Genomic DNA, 19,533 nt, shown 5'->3' with positions numbered 1-19,533 from the left:
ATACATTATCCAAGCCACCTCCTGTACTTTGTGTGTGACAGCTTTTTTACTGTTTTGTTAAACTATTCCTCTTGTACATACAAGTCAGACTCTGTATAAACAAACGGCTGCCATGCCCGCTAACAGTTAAATTCCTAATGCAACTGTTGTAGAAAGCCAATCCTTCTGACACTGGAGTGGCTGGTATTATTGTAGCCATTAAAATTTTTGTGGGGAGGTAAGGAAGGCAGGAATCACTTTCTTTAGAAACAAGATATGTTACTGACAATCTAAGAAAGACTGCAGATATTTTCCTACAGAAACAGTTCTGAAGAATTCATTTTTGTGGTACAAATACAAAATACAGTGGTTATTTTGCTCAATAAACTCAACAGTTATAATTAAGTTGTATAATGGGCTAGTTTTATGTAAATATAACAACACTATATCTATACAAAATGTGGTTTTAAATTTCAACCAGGTTACAATCACCTTTCAAAGGGATCCATTCTCAAGTTATGGTTAAATGTACAATTATTTGATATTCTGCCACATTTAATTGTAAGTTCAAGAAAAATGAACTGTTCTGTATACTTTATTCTTAAATAACCTAGCAAAATGCCTTGCATACAATAGCTCAAAACTATCTACTCACCACCCCGGGCAAACAGCTTTCCACTTCTGGATTGGGACCATCACTGTAATGATTACCATGGTTTCCAGGAGATCCAGTTGAGGAATCAGAAGAACTATCAGGGCTTGAAGGCATATTGGAACTTATTTGTGTAAGTTTGGCTGTAATTAGCTGAAAATGATATACTATGTTAGTACCAAAGACAAGGAAAAATACACAAAACAGAAGTTAGTGACATACCAACAAAAACCAAAAAACTACACATCATATTTTTAGAAATATAATTTATAACTGTTGTCTAACATAATCACTTAAATAGTTTTGTTTTCAGAAATCTTTTCCTCTACTATATTATAGGTACCATAATGCCTGTCTTATTTAGTGTTATAATTCAAACACCTAATACAGAAAATACAGAGCCTCACACATAACAGACGCTCCATTAACATTTACTGAGTGAAATGTTGACTACAAAAATGAAAGTCCCCGGTTTGCTTTTCTTGAAAAGTTTGGTAATTATAGATACTTACCGATTTATCCTTTAAGTTTAACTGTCCAATCAACTTTCTATCATCTGCAGGATCTATCAGTTCACCGCCTACAAAGAGCTCAATTTTTGTATGAGCTACATTGGCTTTGATACGATTGAGAATACATCGTCGTACTGAACCGATTGTATCATTTGTATGAGACCATACGTCCAAGTCATCAACCTGTCTGCCCTGGTTTGGAAATCGAACTATAAAAGAAAGGTGTTTACCACGGAAAGCTCTGGGGGAAAAAAAAGGGAAACCATCATCATATTCAGCAGATTTTCAAATCTTCTTGCAAAGAAAATAAAGCTAGCAATTTAAAATTGAATATTTTCTTACTAAACAAGAGAAAGTGAGTTAAAGACACATTATTTTTAGGAACTTGAAAATATTTACTGCTCCTTTTAACTACAAATATTATAGTAATCTTCAAAACACAACAATCATATTTCACTGTTGTTACTCTTGGACCTATAGTTTACAGGTATCTAGTTATAAGACATTACAACAGACATGAGTAACATTTCATTTATTTTTAATGCTATAAAAGCCCAACTAATGTCAAGTCATCCCCAAAATGATATTTATGTTGGCATATTATCTTCCTGCAGGTAAGATACAAAAAAAACATATTCAAGGAGCAATTTTAATAATTTCAAAGAGAACTCAAATACTAATGGCTCACATTCTATAAATATCTCTAAATTATACGTATTATTTGAGTATACTAAACGGTGAAATCTTAAGAGAAACGTTAATAGACCCGAAGATGAGTGAATTAGGTAAGGGAAATTTTAAGAGGTACAAACTTCCAGTTAGAAAATAAATGAGTCATGGGATGACAGGTGGTAACTAATCATGGTGATCATTTTGTAATATAAGGAAATATTCAGGCACTATGTTGTGTACCAGGAACTAACATAGTGTTGTAGGTCAATTATACTTCAAAATCAAACAAACTCACAGAAAAAGAGATCAGATTTGTGATTACCGGGCTGGGGGCGGGGGGCGGGACAGGGGAGGGAGAACTGGATGAAGGCAGTTAAAAGGTACAAGCTTCCAGTTATAAGATAACTGAGTACTAGAGATGTAATGCTCAACATGATTAATAAACACTGCTCTATGTTATATATGAAAGCTGGGAAGAGAATAAATCGAGTTCTTGTCACAAGGGAAGAGTATTTTTTCCTTTTCTTTCTTTTGTATTTATATGAGATGATGGATGTTCACTAAACTTATTGTGGTAATCATTTCATGATGTACCAAGACAAATTATTATAAACTTATAAAGGCTGTATGTCAATTATATCTCAATAAAACTGGAAGAAAAAAAAGAGAGAAATGTTAGTAGACCATTTTAAAATATCTCTTGCTATACTGGCTATCTGTCAAAGCAGCTTTTAAGAGTTCTCTCCAATTACTTTGCAACCAGACTATGCTATTATTTTTAACAGTGGAAATGAATGGCATCAAAGCACTTCAACAGCAAAATACCCCTGGCAACACTTAACAGGCAACAAAGTCAATGGCAAAAAAACCCCCAAACAAACAAAAGAAGACCAACCAGAATAAAAAGAAGAAACTAGAGGGCTTCCCTGGTGGTGCAGTGGTTAAGAATCCGCTTGCCATTGTAGGGGACACGGGTTCGAGCCCTGGGCTGGGAAGATCCCACATGCCGCGGAGCAACTAAGCCTGTGCACCACAACTACTGAGCCTGTGCTCTAGAGCCCGCGAGCCACAACTACTGAAGCCTGCGTGCCTAGAGCCCGTGCTCCGCAACAAGAGAAGCCACTGCAGTAAGAAGCCCGCGCACCGCAACGAAGAGCAGCCCCCGCTCAGAAACGAAGACCCAACGCAGTGAAAAAAAGAAAGCCATTAAGTTAAAAAAAAAAAAAAAAAAAAAAAAGAAGAAACTAGATTTAATTGAGAATGCCCTAAACAAAAACAAGCAAAAAACAGATCCTGAAAACAAAAAAGGCCTACTATTAAAAAAAAAAAAAAATCTGTAAGATACAAATACTGTCTTAAAGCAAGACACTAGCGTTTATCAAAAAATGAAAAATTTCCTCTCTCCTTCTTCCTGTACATCATCACTTTTTAAAATCAAATGGCTAGGAAAATGTCAAATAATTAAGAAGTAGCACTAGTACATCAGTTATTCACAAACCTTGACATAGGTAGAATTGTTCTTTCCTCATGATAATCACTGTCACATTCATTTATATACTCCCGTAACACAGTTAATACTCGAACCATTCGAACAGCTTCCTGTCTTGCACAATTAATACTGTCTTTGTCACCATCCAAAACACACAGTGTGTCATAGGAGGCTTTCAAGCGATCAAAGCAAGACTGAATGAAGTCTTCATGGATTACCACCTACAAATAATGGGCCAAATAAAGACAGTTCAAGTTTTATATGTATATAAAGTGTTTCATATATATTAATAAAACATTAATCTAATTAAAGATGGCAACAATTTAAAGGTAGATCTCATTTAACCATGATCCTATTTAACGAGAGAATCTATGTTGATAATTGATAATAAAATATGTTTGAGAACAGACTTGTGGCTGCCAAGGGGGAGAGAAGGTGGGCGAGGGATGGATTGGGAGTTTGGGATTAGCACATGCAAACTACTATATACAGAATGGATAAAAACAAGGTCTTACTGTATAGCACAGGTAACTATATTCAACGTACTCTGATAAACCATAATGGAAAAGAAAATAAACAAAGAATGTATATATAACTGAATCACTTAGCTGTGCAGTAGAAATTAACACAACATGGTAAAATCTACTATACATCAATAAAATAGAAACAACAATAACAAACACACACTATGTTTTGTCAAAGGAAGCTAACATTATTTAAGTTAACAAGTATAAACTAGATAAACAAAACATGAACTTCAGGATTAGGTGTCAGAATGGAAAGAAATTCGGCCGAAATCTCCTACCATAACTATACTCAAAATAATCACTTCAAGATAATTATATCAAGATGAAACTCATTTAGACAGCATTTTGTAGGAGAGAAACGTGGACTAAATATTTTAGGTATGTTTTTATAATACGAATTGAAACAAAAACAATTTCTAGTTAATCTTGAAGTAAAGAAAAATATTCTTATTAGCAACAGTTCTTCAATCAGAATTCAAATTCGTGTAAGTTTTAATACATGTCAATCCTCACCTGATTGACCTGTAGCCTTGGACCAAGGTTCGTGTATATCTCTTTAAGGAGATCTATAGCTCTGCTGGCAATATCATCATTACTCTGAATCACCACCTAGGTTCAAAAAGATTCAAGTGTAAATACTTTTCAAGAAATATTTTAGTTGGGCATTTCCATTCTAACCATACCTTCCATTATTTTTAATACAGCATTCAATAATTTAAAAGGGAACATCGACTTTGATAATCAAGTAAAATTAAAGTGAGAAAACAGACCAAAAAATAACATATGCAAAACTCAAGTCTTTGAATAAATCAAAATCAAGTTAAGAAAGAAAGACACATTTTACTAAGAATAAAATATGCTGTCATTAGTATTATTTAACCCTGCAATTCAACACCCTGGTAACCAAGCAGTGAGATACTAAGGAAGGAATTCAAATTAATTAAAGGAAACAAAGATTATATGAAATACAGCTTACCATAAAAGGCTACCCACCCCTACCCCATTTGTATAGATCTTCATCACTCATCTAATCATATCAGTGGTTTTCAAACTATGTAGAGAACTCTAGAAGTGATAACGAGTTTTAGGGATGAACCCTGTAATAGGCTTGGGAGGGGGAAGGGAGTGAAGCATAGGGAGACCGAGTCACAAGAAAAAAAATCACGCTTTCCTTTCTCACTTCAACTAGTTTTACATTTTGGAGTATTATCTAAATTTTGACTTTTAAAAAGGGTCTCTGCTGTTTAAAAATATTGAAAACCACGTACTTAAAGTCTGAATACTCAAATACCAAAGTAAACAACTTGGTCTGTCTGCAGAAAAATATTTCATATCCAGAAAACAATATAAACTGCTGTGAACAGATCAGATTTTTAAAGATAGGAATAATATATTAATACTATATTAGAACAACATGGATGGAACTTGACGGCATTATGCTAAGTGCTAATAAGTCAGACGGAGAGAGACAAATACTGTGTGATCTCATTTATATGTGCAATCTAAAAAAATAAAAAACACAGGGGCTTCCCTGGTAGCGCAGTGGTTGAGAGTCTGCCTGCCGATGCAGGGAACGCGGGTTCGTGCCCCGGGCCGGGAAGATCCCACATGCCGCGGAGTGGCTAGGCCCATGAGCCATGGCCGCTGAGCCTGCGCGTCCGGAGCCTGTGCTCCGCAACGGGAGAGGCTGCAAGAGTGAGAGGCTCACGTATCGCAAAAAAAAAAAAACCAAAAAACACAAACAAAAAAATGAACTCATAGATACAGAGAACAGATTAATGGTTGCCATATGGTGAATGGGTTCAAAAGGTACAAACTTCCAGTTATAAAATAAGTCAGTCCTGGGGATGTAATGCAGAGCACAGTGACTATAGGTAATAATACTGTAATTGCATATTTGAAAGAGTGAATGGTAAGAGAGTAAATTTTTTTTTGGCCAAGCCTCACAGCTTTTGGGATCTTAGTTCCCCAACCAGGGATTGAACCCAGGCCACAGCAGTGAAAGCACCGAGTCCTAACCACTGGACCACCAGGAAATTCGAGTAAATCTTAAAAGTTCTCATTACAAGAAAAAAAAATGTAACTGTGTAGTGATAGATGTTAACCAGACTTATTGTGATCATTTTGCAATACGTACACATCAAATCATTATGCTGTATACCTGAAACTAATGTAGTGTTGTATGTCAATTATATCTCAACTAAAAAAAAAAAAATATATATATATATATATATATATACTATAAAGGTGGAAAGGTGGAAAAATTAGTGGAAAAATTAGCCTTAAGTAGATAATATTTTACTCAGGTATCTAAAAATATCACAAGTTAAACAGTGCTGATAAAGTGTACATTCATAATCCTTTCTAAATAAAGTCTTTTTTTCTGTCCTCTATTTTAGCATTAAATGGGTAAGCTAAAATTAATGCTGAAGAAGAAACAGAGGTCTACTTTAAATTAAAAAAGGGAAGAAAATAACTTTCATGGAGGGGCATGAAAGATCTGTACGGTCAGTGCATTCACTTCTAAACACATCTGGGACAGACAGATTCTAAGCCAAGACAAAAAGAACAACAGTGGCAGAAGGAGGGGGAGGGGGAGGGAGGGAAAAAAGTAAGATAAAGATGAACTATCACTACCTCCTGCGACAAGCATCAGAGCAGCATACATACATATAATTCATTTGTACAAATGTGATTTCTTACCTATTTGAAAAACTACATCAGATACACTGCTTACGAAGTTCCTACTTTTCACTTACCCTCCAAAGGTAGTCTAATCCTATTAATTCCAAATCATCCATCATATATGCTCTCCTTTTTGCTACTAGTTTTCCTTCTCGACAATTCACAGCTTTGAAGAATCGCTCAAAACATTTCATTCCATTTTCAGTCAGTAGAGAAGGATCAAGCTGAAGTACATTGCTTTCAAAGAAGTCCTTATTAATATCAGGATCCAAGTCTGGTTCATCACCCATCAACTTGGAATACCACTTAAAACAGGCTTCACGATCACAAAGGTAAACTGCGTTCTCTGCTAAGCATTTCCATATTTGTTTTGCCTGAGGAGCGCAGAGCCACAATTGGCCATCCTTCAATAAAAATCTTAAAAAACATAAAAAATTAGCAATTAGATCTACATAATTTTTTATCCTGAAAGGCAATCTGTGTCTATATATGGGAAATAATCCATTTATCACAATTATATTTTAACTACAGGTAAAAAGATGTCAGTTTTTATCAACATCTTAAAATAACTTCTTTCTTAATTTTTATCTATTACTAAAAAATACTAGATATTAATTCATTCAACAAGCACATATTAAGCACCTACAATGTGCCAGGAACTCTGCTACGTCACTGGACCTAAACTGAAAAAAAGATTTATTCCCTCTACGCGTGAAACACTGTAAATCAACTATACTTCAATAAAAATAAAATAAAAGGATACACATTGGGAGAAAAAAAGATTTGTTCCCTGAACTTAAACAGTTTCATCTTTGAAACCAGCCATTTTGAAAGTATGTTTAATAGGTTACCTGAGATTTAGCATTTTGCTTATATGGTATCATTGGAGAAAGAGATATTCTATTATGTGACTTTATAGATAACCAACTTATCAACGCTGAAGAGTTAAAATTGCTTAAATTTTAATATTTGATGATGATCTAATATTCATCACTCAGTACTTGGCCACACTGAACAGAATAACTGACATATTTTAAACTTTTTAATGTCAAAACTCAACAGGATGCTTATTAATTATTCAGTGGCATTCTCGAGGGTCTTTTTAGTTTTGGGACTATAGGTTTAGTTCAAGTGAATTCTGTTTCAACTAGTTTCTTCAGTTAGCTTTCTTTTTCTTTTAGCATTCATCCACCCACCCTGTCTGCCATATCTCTGAATGACAAGAGAATAAACATCTCATTTTATTCTGAAGAACTTAACACAATCTTTAGCTAATGTAATGGTGGCTCCATTCCCAATTACATAGCAAGGTGAATGTATTTAAGGTTCCCTCTTCATTTCAAAGCATTTTGAGTTATCAATTCTAGTGTCTTTGATATTTTCATAGTATTGCTGAGCTTAAACAGGGCTTCTAGCACCTGTCCCACCTAACCCTGTCACCTCTAATTTACAGATAGGAAACTGAGGTCCAATATGATAAAATACAGTTGTTTTCAGTTTTGAGTTGTATTTTGTTTTGTTTTGGTTTTTAAAAACAGCAGCAGAAAACTTTCTTCAAGCAAAAATTCCATTTGGAAGGCCAATGTATAAAAATAAAAGCAGAGATGTTTCAATTGTTGGGAAGAGGAGGAAAGAAGTGAGAAATGGGGATAAAACCTCTACTGCCTGTCCAGAAATCTTGGAGGAAGCTCCTCAAAAGCCCTAAGGCTCCAACGTAGGTTTGAAAAATCACTGGTCTAATAGAAAGAGCATAGACTTAAGTCAGATACACCTAGTTGAGTAGTGCAGCACTATGATATACTGGTTGTGTGATTTCAAACAAGCTAGTTTAAGCCATGCGAATCTCAGTTTTCTTATTAATCAAACTGGGATAATACCTGCCTCCCTGCACTGCTATGTAAAGCATTTAACACAAGCCAAATACATAGTCAAGTTCGGTTCCCATCCCTTGAGAGAACTGCTGTAGGTCATATAGATAGGTACTAATAGAGCAAGGACTAAAAATAAGTTCTCTGATCCCAAACTTTAATTTAGCAAAAGAGCTGATAACCACCCTTCTGTTCTAGGCAATCTAAGATACAACACACACCAATCAATAACAATGGCTCACTATGGCAATGATTCTCAATCTGGGGAGGAAGGTCCTTCCATCTAGATGGTTGAAAAACAAAACACACACAAAACCACTTCACTTTAAACAAATACCAAATTTCTTAAAATCTGGTGTCTAGAGTTTTCCCTCAAGTTAAAATCTTAATGTACCTACTTATGTCAATGCTTCCAAGTAAGCACATAATTCAATAAACGTAAGCCTATAATTAATGTAGCCCAGGAGAAAATTCCCCAGTGTATCAAAATAATAAATGCAATAGATTTTCTGAGGCACTGATAATCTGGGCATTTCCTTCAGCATGCTTATGATCTGAATAAGCTCTTCTGCTATATGATGTGGTTTCTGAATTCACAAGAAACCTCTCATTATGAAAAATTTTAACTATTTCAAATCTACAAGTGTATAATCATTAAAAGCTAAACATCAATGAGTAAATCAAGCCTTGGACTACATTTAACTTCGGCTTAAGTGAATAAACCTCTTTTCTTCATCCCCATCAGAATAACGTTGTTAACCTATGACTCCAGACTGCCTTTGTCAGCCACTGTTAGGATAAACGAGGCACCAAAGAACTCAATCACTCTTTTGGGGTGCTGGTCGAACAGCCTTTTCTCCCCATTTCCTTACTGTCTATGATATCATTATATGGTTCTCTACCTGGTTCTGTCAAAATATGGAAATCTCTTCTTTAAAAATAAATATAAACAAATACGAAGACCAGAAGTCTATATACAAAAGGTTTAAATGTGTTCTCTTCAAAATACGTCTTTGCAGTCAAAGAAGAAAAGTTAAAACTCAGCCAATAATTTAAAAATATTTAATAATGAACACATAGGGAAATGTCCTGTGACTTTCATGTAATGATTTCCACATGGGGAAATAAAATATGGCAAGAGCCACCTAACAAAGACCTAGTCATACAGCATGTCAACTTGGTATTCTTTATTTGTCTTAAAAAGAGCAACACCAATTGTTTAAAACAAACCTAAGGAAGTTAAGCCGTTCTTGGACTTCTTGAACGTGACTATATCTACTTCCCAGCCTCACAGTTTGTGGGTCATAGTCTTCATGGTCTGCAAATTAAGAAAAATCTTGCATTATACACATGGTTATCCATATCATTGCTGACTTTAATCAAAGGAAGTCAGTTAAAAAGTCGTTAATCCTTTATCACTAAAAGGCAACATGAAATTTACTAATTACTGGTAGTTTCTACCCATCTCCTTTTTCCCAACCAAAATAACCTTTCCTTTCACATAACCAAAAGAAAATAGTCTGTTAAATGTGCTGTCAAAAATAATTCTTCATACAACCCCTTCGCCCAATTTTCATACATAATGAATTTCTGATTACAGCCTAAGACTGACCTGAGTGGCCTATGTTATAAAAAAATCATATTACCAACCTCTATCTAGGAAGTTAGAGTTAACACAAGATGCTACTCTACATAATGAAGTTATCATACCATAATCACCACCAGCATGTTATGAAAGCCTTGAACATTCTCAGATAAATTTAAGAAAACCTACCCTTCTATCACAGCACGATGATGGGTATATATTGGTCACTAGGCCTAGCTTAATTTGGAAATTCCTTAAAAAAATTTAAATAAAATAAAGCTAGTAAACCCTTTGGTTTTACTTTCATTAGAGTATACCCTACAATGGAAGAAAAAAGTCTCATAGTGTTTGCAATGAAAAGACCAGAGCAAAAAAAAAATCTTTAAAAGCACCTCTGGTCCTAAAAACACGTTGGACAGTGTTTTTTTGTTTTTATTTTATTGGAAAAAGCCATATATGATCTGGAAATGGTCAAGTTAATTTGTGGCTTAGAGCAGAAGAAAGCTGAAGCAAACGTTCTGAACACGTGCTTTCAACTACTTGGGAATCAGTGACATTTCTTCCAGAAAGTTGATGCAAGTTATGCAGGAATAAGAAATTATGTAATTTTTTAAAAAAGAAATTGTATAATTTAATTAGCATTAATTATTGGTATTTCCATACCCTGGATCTCATGGTATGTGTATGCTAGTGCCAAAGAATTCTGGTTGTGTGTGACGCTTTAGACATAGTAATGGTAATGTCTTAATTTTTTTTAAAATTATTTTTGGCTGCATTGGGTCTTTGTTGCTGCACGCGGGCTTCCTCTAGTTGCGGTGAGCAGGGGCTACTCTTCGTTGCGGTGGCTTCTCTTGTTGCGGGGCATGGGCTCTAGGAGTGCAGGCTTCAGTAGTTGCAGCACTCAGTTCAGTAGCTGCAGCATGCAGGCCCTAGAGCGCAGGCTCAGTAGTTGTGGCGCACGGGCTTAGTTGCTCTGCGGTATATAGGATCTTCCTGGACCAGGGCTCGAACACGTGCCCCCTGCATTGGCAGGCGGATTCTTAACCACTGCGCCACCAGGGAAGTCCAATAAATGTCTTCCAATACAGTGAGGTTTCTTCTCTGAACAAAATCTTAACATGTTGTAAAGATGGACCGCTTACAATGTTTAGAAACATCTTTTGATGCTTTGGTGAAGAAAAGCAGCCCAATGTATTATGACTACCTGCTTTATACTTCCACATAATACTGCTATCTACCCAAGTCCTAAACACATATTGTCTACTCCCAAAAAAAGTCAATTTCATCAGGGCTCAGGACTTGAAGCACTACTTCTCAAGAGGTTTTCTCAAGAAACGGAGTAGAGTTCTATTCCACTATGTAGCAATTTTCTTTTTCAGAGCATCAGTCAAAGTACCTGAATAAATGATGGACTTTTTTCCTTAACAAGGAGTTTACACACAGTTTTGTTTGTCAGGTTCTTCTTTAGGGGAAATTTTAATAATTTCAAAAGTAAGTTTAAAAAATAATATAAGAAACACTTATGACCTTTACTCGCATCACCAGTTGTTTACATTTTGCCCCATTTGCTTAACTAATCATCACATATATGTATATGTGTGTGTGTGTAATTTTTCTAAACCATTTGAGAGTAACTTGGCAACATGTCCCTTTATTCCTAAATACAGCAATAAACATTTCTGAATAACAAAGACATTCTCTTACATAACCACACACAATTACCAAATTAACACTGATACAATAGTATTGTATTATCTAACCCAAGGCTTCTCAACAGCACATTATTGACATTTGGGGCTGGATAATTCTTTGCTGTGTTGAACTGCCCTATGCAGCAGTGTAGGATATCTAGCAGCATCCCAGGCCTCTACCCACTAAATTCCAGGAGCATCCTTGCCCAACTGCCCCTCTCCCAAATTAAGATAACCAAAAAATATCTCCAATTTTACCAGTAATGTCCATTTATGCCTTCTTTACCCCAAATCCATTAAGTACACACTGCTTTCAGCTGTCACGCTAATTCTTCTTTAATCTGGAGAATTCAACATTCTTTTTATTTCTTGACCTTTTATAAAACTATGAGCCAATTTTGTTGCATGTTGCTTAATGTGGGCTTCTCTGATGCTTCCACATGATTAGATTCAGGCTAGGCATTTTGGCAACAAAGAGTACCACAGAAGTAACCCTACATCCTCCTCAAAGAATCATTATCAGGAGTAACAGCGTATGTCATTCTGCGGCAGTATTCATGTCAACTTTGATCACCTGGTCAATGCGGTTTCCACCAGCTTTCTCCACTGTAAAGTTACTATTTTCCTTTTTAATTAATTTGTGGGGAGATACTTTGAGACTATGTAAATAGCTTGTCTATCAAACTTTTACCCACTAGTTTTAGCATCCTCTCCCTTTTATTTAGGTGGCAGCACTTTATCAAGAGCTGGGACCCTGAACATAGGGAAGAGATTTGAAAACATTCAATGAAAGCCAAACAATAATCAAGAAAAGTCAAGAAGTAAGAAGATCCCTCTATGCTAAATAGGAATAGAGGAGCCCTACACTTCGCCACAGAGGCGTTTCCGGGCTTATAAAACATAAACAAGATGGTTGGTGGTTCTGCCCATAAACATTCAGCTCTAAATAAATAAAGAGATCAGTTAGCTTATGGCTAAGGCTAACATGAACTGGCTCTTGTCATTATTATTTTTTAAAATTTATTTTTGGCTGCATTGGGTCTCTGTTGCTGTGTGTGGATTTTCTCTAGTTGTGGCGAGTGGGGGCTACTCTTCGTTGCGGTGCACAGTCTTCTCATTGCGGTGGCTTCTCTTTGTTGCAGATCATGGACTCTAGGCACACAGGCTTCAGTAGTTGTGGGATACGGGCTTAGCTGCTCTGTGGCATGTGGGATCTTCCCAGACCAGGGCTCAAACCTGTGTCCTCTGCATCGGCAGGCAGATTCTTAAGCACTGTGCCACCAGGGAAGTCCAGGAGCATGGAGTCTTAACCACTGGACCACCAGGGAAGTTCCTGTATATTGATCTTAATTCCTGCAATCTAGGGAAACTCATTTATTAGTTTTAATAGATTTTAGCAGATTCTTTAGAATTTTCTGTATATGAGATGGTGTTATCTATTAGACATAATTTACAATTTCTTTTCCAATCTGGATGCTTTTTATTTCTTTTTCATGTCTAGTTGATCTCACTAACATCTCCAGTAGAATGTTAAATAAAAGGGACTAGAGTGGACATCCTTGTCTCATTCCTAATCCTAAGAGGAAAGCAGCCAGTCTTTCACCATTAAGTATGATGTTAGCTGTAGGTTTTTTGAGATGCCCTTTATCAGGTTGAGGAAATTTCCTTCTATTCCTGGTTTGCTGAATGTTTTTATAATCCAAGGTGTTGGATTTTGTCAAATGCTTTTTCTGCATCTACTGAGATGATCTCATAGTTTGGGCCCTTTATTCTATTAATATAGTATATTACAATTGACTTGGGGTGTCAAATCAACATTGTGTTACAGGGATACATTCCATTTGGCCCTGGTGCTTAATCCTTTTTATACGTTGCTGGATTCTGTTTGCTTGTTTTTTTTGATAACTTTTGACTATATCACAAGGTATACTGATCTGCAATTTTCTTTTGATGTCTTTGTATTATTTTGGTAGCAGGATAATAATGGCTTCATACTATGAGCCTGGAAGTATTCCTCTTTTTGAAAGAATATGTGAAGGACTGGTGTTAATTCTTCTTTAAATATTCAGTAAATTCAGTAATTCACTAATGAAATTCACTAAACCTGGTTCTGGGCTTTTCTTTGTGGGAAGTTTTTTGATTACTAATTCAATCTTTTTACTTGTTATACATCTATTCAAATTTTCAATTGCTTCTTGAGTCAATTTCAGTAATCTGGCATTCTCTTATTTTTTAAATTTTTGTTAAGGTTAGTGATCTGATGGCCTCTCCTTCTTGACTTTCACAACTGAGCCTAACTAAAGGTTTGTAAATTTTGCTGATCTTTTCAAAGAACCAACTTTCAGTTTCATTGATTTTCTCTTCTCTATTTCACTTACTTCTGCTCTAACCTTTATTAATTACTTTTTGTTTTCGGGTTAGTTTTCTCTATTCTACCTTTTGAAGGTGAAATGTTACTGATTTGCAATCTTTCTTCTTTAATACAGGAATTCTGCAGTATAAATTTCCTCTAAGCACTGATTTCGGAACACTCCGTAAGTTCTGACATTTTGTTCTTTTTCATTCATCTCAGCATATTCTCATTTCACTTAGCATTTCATCTTTGACCCACTGGTTAGTAAAGAATGTATACTTTCCATACACCTATGAAATTCCCAAATTTATTTTTAATTTATAATTTAATTCCACTGTGTACAAAAAACCTACTTGTATAATTGCAATGCTTTTAAAGTTAATTAGGCTTGCTTATAGCCTAGAGTATGGTCTATCCTGGAGGATATTCTGTGTATACATGAGAAGAACTTACATTCTGCTGTTTTCGGGTGGAGTATTCTACAGATATCTTTTAGGTAGTTTATGGGTTTATACTGTTCAGGTCTTCTATTCCCCCCTCCACCCCCCCATGGCTTTAAATTACTGTCTGCTGTCAGTTGCTTTCAGCCTAATTACTTCCTTTAATATTTCTTCAAAGGCAAGTTGGCTAGCAACAAATTATCGCAACTTTTGAGAATGTCTTTACTTTGCCTTCATTTCTGAAAGACAGTTTTGCTGAATGTAAGGTCCTTAGTTGTCAAGTCCCTTCCCTGCCCCTGGCACTTTGAATAGGTTGTCCTACTGCCTTCTGGCCACCAATATTCTGATAAATCAGTTGTCAATTTTATTGGGGTTTCCTTGTATATGAGGAGGTAATTGAAAGTGGCAGTCCTCAGAAGACAGAATGCAAAAATGTGATCTACAATAAAGACAAGTCCTCCAACTCTATCCAGAAACCAGGAAAAATGGTAAATAAAACTTTTATAAGTGCTCAAGCCAGTACAAAGTCTATCCTACCAATAAGGTAAACTTTAAGTGAAAACTGAGAGATGGTTTTATACTGTGCTGTATGCATATAAAAAACTTTTAAAAAATGACTTGGTAAGCACCAATGCTTGAAGGCAATAAGAACACATGAGTAAATATTGAAGATAATTTTAGTAAGTTCATTACTTTATCTAAATAATGTTAAAACAGGAGGCAGAATCGGCTGACCATACTATTGAGGAAATGTCGCCACACACCCCACCCCACCCCGCCAAAGCTTAAGATACTAGTACAGATGAAACACTGGCAGGACAAATACTACTGGTGAAATACTTATCAGAAATTGAGAATATCAGTAAACTAGAAGCCTGATGTTATCCTGCTGAATAATGTCTCATACCTAATGGGATCCATGCAACACTTTTATTATATAGAGGCTAAAACGTAATTTATTTTTGAATTGCAAATTTGGAAATCGGTGGTTGATCGATTTCCAAATGGTGTGAAAAGTTTGTTTTAACAAGGAAAATTTTACTAGCTTTAAAAATTACTTTCTCCCCCATATTTAAGTATCTAGAGACTGATCAGTATTAATCAGAAGATTACTACAATAGAGGAAGAAAAAGTATCAAAGATAGTTAGAAGGTATGGTGTCAATTAAGTCAGGGGAACATATCAGTAGCAACAAGAATTCAAGGGCTTACTATGTACCAGGCATTATTCTAGCATAAATAACTTGTTCAAGGTCATACACCTAATATGTTAGGTCATGTTTCAAATCTAGGCAATCTTACTATGCAGATTCACATCTCTTACTTTGTGAAGATACAGACAATATAAGAAGGGAAACTGAAGCCTGAAGACATTCAGTCCATGAAATTGAGATGAAGCAATGACTCATGTAGAATTTGACTACAAAGGAAAAGAAAACCCTAGTGAGGCTGAACTGTACATGTATCATCTCCTGATAGCCTCGAGAGCAGGATTCTCAACCTCTGACAATGAAATTAAATGAAATACCACATGCAAATAAATTAAGTAAAAATTAGCAATGCAACACATGTGGTTTATATTAAGGCTTCATTTGGGGGGAAGGCCTGCATTGGCATCTGTGAGGGCTTTGTACCATCAAGAAGAGGTGGCATCATAACAGAATGTGAGTTACATTAAACTGAGCCAAGATGTTTGAATGCTTGGGAGTACTACATGCAAACCTCTTTTGCCTCTCTCAGATTTTGTTTGCATTTGGTATATAACATAAATCATATGGTTGCATGCCTATGTTGCCCTGATTATTCTATCATGCTACTTAGATGGAACTTAGGACTGAAATGATAAAAGATTATTGCCTGGTGCCTATCAGTTGCCTGATGCTTAAACTGGCTATGCAATCTATTAACTAGGAGGACTCAGCTGGCCCAGAGTGGTAAATGGAAGAACAGAGTCAACAAAATCAGTTCAGGTATCTTGAGAGCTGCTTAGTTTTTCAATTATGTTTATCTGAGTTTTATATATGGGAATGTATGTATGTACCTTAAGTGTTAAGCAAAGCAAAAACCTTGTGATTTATAAGCACCTTGGTTGGGATTTTATTCAACAATGCCAAGAGTCTAACTCTTCAAATAATGAGTATTAGAAATATCCTCATTTTTAATACGTATATTGGCTTCTGCAGACTCTACTATAACATGTTAAAGGAGTGGTATGTTCAGTAACCATTATGTTCAATTCTATCTCTGTGGTAATATAAAGTTTTCTTTCTATGGCAATGTGAAGAAACTTAAACCTACAAGATAGTTCTGGGGTTTATTTTGGGGTCTATGAGTTTGGCATAAGACAGAGGAATATGTACTAAGAACCCATCTGTACCCTAGCACACAGACTCAGACACAACTGTCAGAGGGCAAAAGCACATTGAAACAGAGCTCCACATACAGCAGGCGCTTAAAAACGGACTGTTGACACCACAGAAATCTTTACCTTAACATGTTAAAACAAATTCACACTTTGAAACCAATGTAAACATGTGGATTCTAGTAGCCTCGGATCTCTTTCTTATAAACTTTTAATTCGTAAAGTCTGAAGAACTTATGAAACATGGACTTAGGATTACGAAAGAACTATAGTATTTGCAAGAACAGACTTAGACAAAAGTTTTCTTGAAAAGATAAAGGTGGTGGTAGTAAGGAAACAAAGGATGAAAATGAGTCAGGTACATACCTAGGAAGGTAACAACCAATTGTAGTATAGGCAGGCAGAGCTCCCAGGCAGGGAAGAAAAATAAATCAATTTAAACAAGGAGAGTGGGTAAGGCAAGCACTTAGTAAAGAGCCTTGAAATGCTGGCCTGGAGTTTAGAGTGTGTAAGATTTGGGAGTAAAAGTGGATCACAAGTTCATAAAGGAATACAGTTTATAGAATCAACTACCTCGCATCTTTAAAAATACATTTGTTGTCACTTCTAAGGTAACTGATGAAAAAAAAAAACGCTGGTAAGGGAAACTGCTGTTATTTTTCATAGTTCATGTTAGCTTACAATACATACCTCTAGCATATAGTCTCATGCTTTCCATATAAGTTGCAAGGTTTTCTGCTACCAAAGTAACTAGGGCATGATTGTGCTGAAGTTGATTGATTAAGTCATGGCGATAGAATACATGGGGACTTCGCTGAGTTTGACTGAAACGAGAAGAACTTAACAATATAATTAGGCAATTAAACTCTGTTGTAATTGAAAGAGCTTATACAATCTAAATTCCAAGATACTAATTTAAACACTTAAAATGGTTTCCTTTATAAGAGAATTAACTTTGGGCCATTTATTTTCTTTAATGACAATATTAAGCTATTTAAAGGAAAATAATCAATGCCTCAAAAATAAGACATTAATTCCACTATTCTTCCTTCATACAAAAACTATGCATTAATATTCTCCAATTTCACACTATGGGAAAATCAATGACTGATTTCTTCTCCCATACTACAGTAGTACCAAAGCACTTACAAGTTTACATGATTATTTCCAGAATTATAAAATAGAAACATTTCTTGTAACATTAGCACCACAAAGATTATGTTGTAAATGTAGTGGAGAATTTAATCAAAGAAAGTGCTTTTGTTAAAATTTTATTTATTAGGCATTCAAAGTACAGAATTATCTCTTATTTCCATCAAGTATGCCAGATAATTTCAGTGGCATGTGTTGTATCTATTAATCTCATTCCTCACTGCATTTTATCCTTCCTGCTTTGTTTCCCTTTTTGCCTGTATCTATCCTAATCCGTATTATATATTTCTTACAGACATTATATTTCCGTAATTGGTTTACTTTGCAATGTTTTAACGTTTTATTAACTTTGAAATGTCATACTACAGAAGTTTTCACAGTAAAATAAACCTATTGGCTTTTTAAATAGTTTTTAAAGTTAATTTCAAACACTAGATTTCAGGTATGTTCAAATGATGAAAGATGACAAGTATAGTTTAAAAATACTTTCTGATTTATTTTAGCTAAAGTTTGTTAAATAGCCGACTTTAAATATCTTACATGCCAAACTTTAGTTACTGGAATAACCTGTTCTTGTACTTTCTGGTTATAAGAGTTGGAAAAGATAACATGAAAGCAATATTATCATCTTTATTCTGATACTTATCACTAAATTGTGTCTTACTTCCTCATCAATAAAAGAGGTGGATATTATAAAGGAATCTTCTTTTGTTCAAATTTAATCCATGTGTAAGCGTCCTGTCACCCCACTGTAATTTTCTTTTTTAAAACTCGCTTTCACCAACTGACAATGCCGTTTCTTTTCAAGAAAATACATAAATAAAAGTATTGAAATTTTCTGCTAAAAGCCTTACCTCAAATTTTGAGGTGCTTCGCCAAACAAACTACAAATTTCTCTTATTTGTTTCAGTGCAGGAATTACCCATTTGTCATTTGTACGAAGTTCTTCTATAAAGCGATCTATCCACTGTATCTTCTGTGTGTCACGGTCCTTAAAAAACAATTTCAATGTTTTATATAGGTCAATACTCAGGAGAATTCCACCTTCAAATTAGCTTGAGAATTACAAAATAGAGCTTTTAAGATTAGCATCATACACATTATGCTGTAACTGCAGTAAAGAATAATAATAAAAAGCTGCTTTTAAGTACATTTTTATTCCACATATACTACCAAAACTCCCAAAAGTAAAACACTATTATAAAAACTCAACATGACATGGATTCAGATATATCTACAGAAAGGTATTAAGCACACTGAAAAGTCTGATTTTAAGTTGCCAGGAGGTAGACATTTAGCTTTATCCAATGTATTAAGAGAGTCTACCACATAATAAAATCCAGCAATAACGTGTAACTCCAATTGTTACTCTGTATGGGTTTGTTTTTAGCATAGTAAGGAACATTGAAAATTTATGTTTTACCAAGAAAATAGTACGGCAACCGAGTGAAAAAAATTCACCAAAAATAAATTCACACACAAGGAGAGAAAGAGACAGAAACAGGTATAAGCAATTAAAAATTAATGTTATAAAATCAAAATAACTTCAGATATATTTTACTTCTCA

The 19,533-nt window shown here is 35.1% G+C and overlaps 1 protein-coding gene across 5 annotated transcripts in view; it reads right to left on the bottom strand.

The window, feature by feature from the left end:
- The window catches only part of USP9X (ubiquitin specific peptidase 9 X-linked), a 91,790-nt gene that overhangs the window by 49,173 nt on the left and 23,084 nt on the right, over nt 1–19,533 (bottom strand). For 3 of the 5 annotated variants that reach the window (XM_065901194.1, XM_065901195.1, XM_065901192.1), the window contains exons 12-19: nt 18,821–18,957; nt 17,505–17,638; nt 9,615–9,702; nt 6,591–6,933; nt 4,345–4,440; nt 3,314–3,525; nt 1,144–1,384; nt 635–784 (exon numbers count right to left, since the gene is read on the bottom strand). In XM_065901194.1, coding sequence (XP_065757266.1) covers nt 635–784; nt 1,144–1,384; nt 3,314–3,525; nt 4,345–4,440; nt 6,591–6,933; nt 9,615–9,702; nt 17,505–17,638; nt 18,821–18,957 — 1,401 coding nt within the window. Of the gene's footprint in view, nt 1–634; nt 785–1,143; nt 1,385–3,313; nt 3,526–4,344; nt 4,441–6,590; nt 6,934–9,614; nt 9,703–17,504; nt 17,654–18,820; nt 18,958–19,533 lie in introns of all 5 variants that reach the window. The other 2 variants (XM_065901193.1, XM_065901191.1) reach the window with 1 other exon arrangement.

This window comes from Phocoena phocoena, chromosome X, assembly GCF_963924675.1.
Source record: "Phocoena phocoena chromosome X, mPhoPho1.1, whole genome shotgun sequence".
Taxonomy (NCBI): Eukaryota; Metazoa; Chordata; class Mammalia; order Artiodactyla; family Phocoenidae; genus Phocoena; species Phocoena phocoena.
This window is presented reverse-complemented; position numbering and strand designations above follow the sequence as displayed.